Source organism: Apodemus sylvaticus, chromosome 5 (assembly GCF_947179515.1).
Source record: "Apodemus sylvaticus chromosome 5, mApoSyl1.1, whole genome shotgun sequence".
In the NCBI taxonomy this organism is placed as follows: Eukaryota; Metazoa; Chordata; class Mammalia; order Rodentia; family Muridae; genus Apodemus; species Apodemus sylvaticus.
In genome coordinates, this window is record NC_067476.1 from 68,839,367 (window position 1) to 68,845,384 (window position 6,018).

The 6,018-nt window shown below is 40.1% G+C and overlaps 1 protein-coding gene across 1 annotated transcript; it reads left to right on the plus strand.

Moving 5' to 3' along the window:
• The first annotated feature begins 345 nt into the window (after window positions 1-345).
• LOC127684319 (olfactory receptor 5W2-like) lies at window positions 346-1,302 on the plus strand. Its single transcript, XM_052181267.1, has one exon. The coding sequence runs from the start codon at window positions 346-348 to the stop codon at window positions 1,300-1,302; it is 957 nt and encodes a 318-aa protein (XP_052037227.1).
• Window positions 1,303-6,018: the final 4,716 nt, after the last annotated feature.

The following is a 6,018-nucleotide window of genomic DNA, read 5'->3' on the forward strand; positions in this document are numbered from 1 at the left end:
TCTTTTGATCAAACAGGTGGATTCTGTTGCCATATATCTTATGATTTTCTGCTCTTTATTTTTTTGTATCACTTTGTAGATGGGTCAATATTAAATTTATTCAAATATAGTCCCTAAGGGTGGATAAGATTTGTTAAAATAAATCATAATTAACTATGTACTATTCAAAAACAAATATTAACAACTTCTATTAAATATTTTATAATAATGTCTCTTTGAAAGGAATATTTTTCTGTGCTGTTTCCCAAAGATAGTTTACAGGATTAAAACATAATTATATATCATGACAGTATTTTGGACATATAAAGAAACAATCTCTAACTTATCCTCCTTTTGATTATTTGGATGCAGTTTATAAAACATAGAAGAATGGAGGTTGGGAACTGTTCAGCAACTGAGTTCCTTCTCTTGGGAATTACCAATAACCCTGTGATCAAGGTGATTTTATTTACAACTTTTCTAATTGTTTATCTCATTATTCTTATTGAAAATCTTGGAATGATCATTTTGATAAGGAAGAATCCCCAGCTTCACACACCGATGTACTTTTTCCTCAGTCACCTCTCTTTCTCTGACATCTGTTATTCTACTGCAGTTGGACCCAAGATGTTGGTAGGCCTTATGACCAAGAGCAATTCAATTACATTTATTGGCTGTGCTATGCAGTTCTTTACTTTCTGCATTTTTACAGATGCTGAATGTGTGCTGCTGGCAGTGATGGCTTTTGACAGGTATAAGGCCATCAGCAACCCCTTGCTGTATGCAGCAGATATGTCCAGAGTGATGTGCTATCAACTCCTGGCTGTGGTTTATGGGGTTGGAATGGTAGATGCTTTGACACATACGACATTGACATTTCAGTTGTGTTTCTGTGGGTCCAGTGAAATCAACCATTTCTTCTGTGATGTCCCTCCTCTCCTATTACTGTCTTGCTCAGATACAGAGGTCAACGAACTAGTCATATTCACCCTATTTGGGTTTATTGAGCTGAGCACCATCTCAGGAGTCCTCGTGTCTTACTGTTACATCATCTCATCAGTTTTAAAGATCCGCTCTGCTGAGGGCAGGTTCAAAGCATTCTCCACCTGTACCTCCCATCTAACTGCTGTTGCAATTTTCCAGGGAACGATGCTCTTCATGTATTTCCGGCCAAGTTCTGCTTATTCCCTGGATCAAGACAAAATGACCTCATTATTCTATACTCTTGTGATCCCCTTGCTTAACCCACTGATTTACAGCCTCAGGAATAAGGATGTTAAAGCAAGTGTAAAAAAGTACCTGAAAAGTAGAACTTCAGTTTAAGTCAATAGTTGCATGTCAATATGCATGCACATTTCAATATATATCACAGGCAGATATTCATTTCCATAAATCATGTATTATATAAATGAAAGACTTAAGTGGCAGTTTTTATAATGCATATTTTAGGAGCTGCTTCTTAGAAATCATTTGTAATTTTAAAAACTGTTTTGCATTTTATTATATATACCTGTGTGTGCATGTGCTGTTTTCTTTTCATTTTTTAAGTCTATGAACTTGAAAGTCAGAGAAAGGAAAGAAAGGATGTTCGTATATATATGCACCCTAGTAAAACAGACTACAACATATGCACCTTTACCTTCAGACCTATAAACTAAGAAGGAAACAATGGAGATAAGATGATTAAATTCAGAGGAAGACTCTAGAATCATACATGTTGGTGTGGCCATAGAAGTCATATAATTGAAGGTATAGAAGAGAAGAATCAGAGATGTGATGAACAAACAGCAACGAGCCTATAGTTTTCATTTTATGGGAGTAGGGTGAACATTTATACTGCACTTTTAACAATTTTGTCTTCTATTAAAAAGGTCCACTTAAATGTCTAAGCTCATTTATAATTAAAAGTCTTTACTCACTTTTAATTATTTCATGTTGTATTGTTAGAACAAATAAAACAATGATTTTTAATTTTTAATAAAAATTGTCTAAATAGGGTAAAATCTACTGCACTATATAATTGAAAACCAGTAAAGATTATTTTGACCCTCACACCATACAGGAATGATAAACACTGTATGTAATGAATTTGACAGTTGTGCTGATCATATAATGTACACCAGCTCTTCATATTACAGTGCATTTTAAGAATTTATATAATATAGAATAAACTAAAAGCAAAGCAATAGAAAATAAAGAAATGAAATGCAAGGAGCACCAGAGTTGTCAAACCTGCCCACCCCCATATCTCTACTTTGCAACTTTACTCAACTTGTCAATCTCTTTTGCTTTCCCACATCTGATTTAACATTCGTTTCTCTAATATTTTGCTCTGAATGGCACTGCTCTCTCTTCAATGTTCTGTGTACTTTTAAACTCGCCCTCTCAGTGTAGATTTCCAATATGTCTGGCTCAAAAACAGAAATGATATTAATACTATAAATGCCACTCCATTACCTACATTATGGATAACACCTAAAACAAGAAAGAATAAAAATATGTAATCTCATTGTGACTATTGAATTAAAAATGATTGTTTCAAATAAACACTTCAGTGATACATTGCACTTTGAGTATGTACTTTATTGTTTGAGAAAATTTAGGGAGTGGTTATAGTTTTTAAGACAGTAACAATATAGAGAATAAGTCTTAATTCCACAAAAATAATTCCTCTATGGCCTCTTTTTGAACAAGCCATAGGAATATACATGATTTTAATGATTATGCTTGACCTTTAAAGCACATCTAATAAGTGTGGACTGAAACAAGAGTATTTTAATAAGAACACATGAATATTATGCTGAAATATTTATGTCTAAAATTAGGAGATAAATTAAAAAATAATCTTGATATCTCTAAATTTTAATAGCTAAAGTTTAAAAAGTAATCAAATAGTAATTGGACTTTATTATTTATTTACTTACTTACTTAACTTATTTAAAACTCCAGATTTTATTCCCCACCTGGTCCACCCTCTGACTGGTCCATATCTCATAACTGTTCCATCTGTCTCCCCTGTTTCCAAGAGGATGTCTCCACCCCCTACCCTCCATGCCACCATGTCTCTAAACTCCCTGGGGCCTCCAGTCTCTTGAGGCTTAGGTGCATCTTCTCTGACTAAACCCATACCTGTCAGTCCTCTGCTGTACATGTGTTGGGGGCCCCATATCAACTGGTGTATGCTGCCTGGTTGGTGTTCCAGTATGAGATCTTGGTGGTCCAGATTAATTGAGACTTCTGGTCCTCCTTTATGGTTGCAACCCTCCTCACCTTCCAACTTTCTCCTAATTTAACCACAGGGGACAGCAGCTTCTGACTATTGGTTGGGTATAAATATCTGCATCTGAACCTTTCAGCTGCTTGTTGGGTCTTTCAAAGGGCAGTCCAGATTTTGTGTGCATTCTGTAGCCTCAGTAATAGTCTCAGGTCTTGGAGCCTCCCTTGATATAGATCCCACTTTGGGCCTGTTGCTGGACCTCTTTTCCTCTGGATCCTCTTGATTCCTATCCCTGCAGTTCTTTCAGAACAGAAAAATTATGGGTCAGAATTTTGACTGTGGCATGGCAACCTCATCCCTCACTTGATCCCTGTCTTTATGCTGGAGGTGGGCTCTGCAAATTCCTTCTCTCCACTGTATGGCATTTCATCTAGGGTCCCTCTCTTGAAATCCTGAGTCTCTCACTTCACTGGTCTCTGGTAAATTCTGGAATGTCCCACCAACCTCCTACAGTCCGAGGTTTCATGTTTCTATTGTTTTAAGCTGACCCTCAAGGATTTCAGTCCTTTCCCCCACGAAACACCTGATCATGTTCCTCTCTCCGCCCACCCTATCCACTTTCCCTTCCAAGTCCCTCCTTCCATCCCTTCTTGTGGTTGATTTTTTCTCCCTCACATGTGGGACTGAGGCACCCTTATTTGGGTCCTTCAGCTTGTCTTTGGACTGTATTTTGGATATTCCGTACTTTTTTTTTTTTTTTTTTTGGCTAATATCCACTTGTTCGTGAATACATGCCATGCATGTCCTTATAGGTCCAAGTTATCTCACTCAGGGTGATATTTTCTAGTTCAATCCATTTGCCTGCAAAACTCAGTATTTCCTAGTTTTTAGTAGCTGAATAGCATTCCATTGTGTAAATGGACCACATTTTCTGTATCTATTCTTCTGCTGGTGGACATCTGGTTTGTTTCCAGCTTCTGACTATCACAAACAAGGGTGCTATGAACATAGAGGAAGAGGTCCCCCTCTGGCATGGTGGCGTATCTTTTGGGTATATTTCCAAAGTGGTATTACTGTGTCTTCAGGTAGATCTATTTGAATATTCTGAGGAAACTCCATATTGATTTCTAGAGTGGTTTTATCAGTTTTCAATCCTACCAGCAATGGAATAGTGTTCCTCTTTCTCCACATCCTTACCAACATGTCCTGCCGCCTGAGGTTTTGATGTTAGCCATTCTGATTGGTATAAGATGGAATCTCAGGGTCATTTTGACTTGAATTTCTCTACTCACTAAGGACTTTGAAAATTTCTTTAGGTGTTTCTTAGCCATCTGAAATTCCTGTTTGTTGCGGGCCCCCTGACCAGCAGGGGAATAAGACCACTGACACGAGGATCCTTCTCTGATCACACTTTATTGGAGCGCTTCTTGGTTGTGGGAGAGCTGGAGGCGAGGGGCAAGGGAGGAGGTAAGGGAGCGGCTTATATTGACAGGGCAGGGTGTTTCTACTATAGATAAGCTAGTCAAGCTGGGATAGGTTGATTGCTGTTGCTGGGCAGACTGATGCTGGGACATGGGCCAAAAGAAGGTGTTTACCATACACTTCGGCGCCATCTTGTAATGGCGAATGGTGTGGATCGCCACACTTCCCCCTTTTCTTTTGTGTGAACAAGGTACTGGGCTAGTGGGCCAGACCGAAAGAATCTCCCGCCTTGGACGTGGTACACTCTGGTTGGCTGCGACTCATCACCCCATATGACGCCACGAGATAGGCAGAGACTCAGTGGTGGGAAGCTCCGTTCGTACATGCGCACTCGGTCTGTTTACGGCTCAACAAAACAGGAAGTAGGCGCCATTTTGTGCTATGAGGGCTAGCGGGTAACCTGGTTAGAAGGTGGAGACAGAGATCGTCCCTCCCTGTTGGTAAGAATCATGTTAGACCATGTACGGGGATATCCCCTAGACTCCTTGCCACATCCGGGGTATCCTCGACCTGTCCTCTGCCGTTTTCTTGGGAGAGGGGAGACTTGGGCAGGTAACCCCTATGTTGGGCGATATGCCTCCTGGAGGTAATTTGACCTCCATGCGATACCTCGTTCAATAACCTTCCCCAGGCGCCAGTCCAAACACTCTACCATGTGCAATGAGCTAAACTCCAGGCGTGCAAGAGCTGTTTGGACCAGCTTTCTATTGCCTCAGGATAGGCAGCCATACTTCTGCGGAGGTTCCATTCTCCAGAGCCGTAAGTGCCTGCGCAATGACCACTTTGTCTCATTTACTTTGGGTTCTGAGCTTACAGACCAACTACAACAGTAATACCAGCCCGCGGCAGACAGCCAAGCCAAGCATTCTTACCCCTATCTATTCCTAGAAGTGCAAAGCCTCATATGTCTTTGTATAGACTAATCCAGGCTTGGGGGGATTGGCCGGCCTCCAGAGCTGCGAAAGCTCGAGCAATGACAACCTTTTCCCTATTCCTGACAGTCCGCATTCTGCAGAGAAGGAATAGAGTTAAAAATAATCCTGCCAGGCAAAATGCGCCGAACATGCCAACTCCGATCCACTCCTTAAAATAGGAAAAGGTTTTTACCATCCAATCTGAGAATTGTCCTATGGTGATTAATTCTACCTTAGTGCTATTAAGTACATGAATACGGTGGCTGAAATTGGCTTGTAACTGTTCGAATTCTCTAGACCAATTTCCGCTCAAGATGTTAGACAACTGTTTAGACTCATTGAGGGAGGCAGGGTAGGGTGTCACACAAATGTGTGGAGTTCTGTCCACACAACTCGTAGAGATGACATCAAATAAATCCTGTAGGG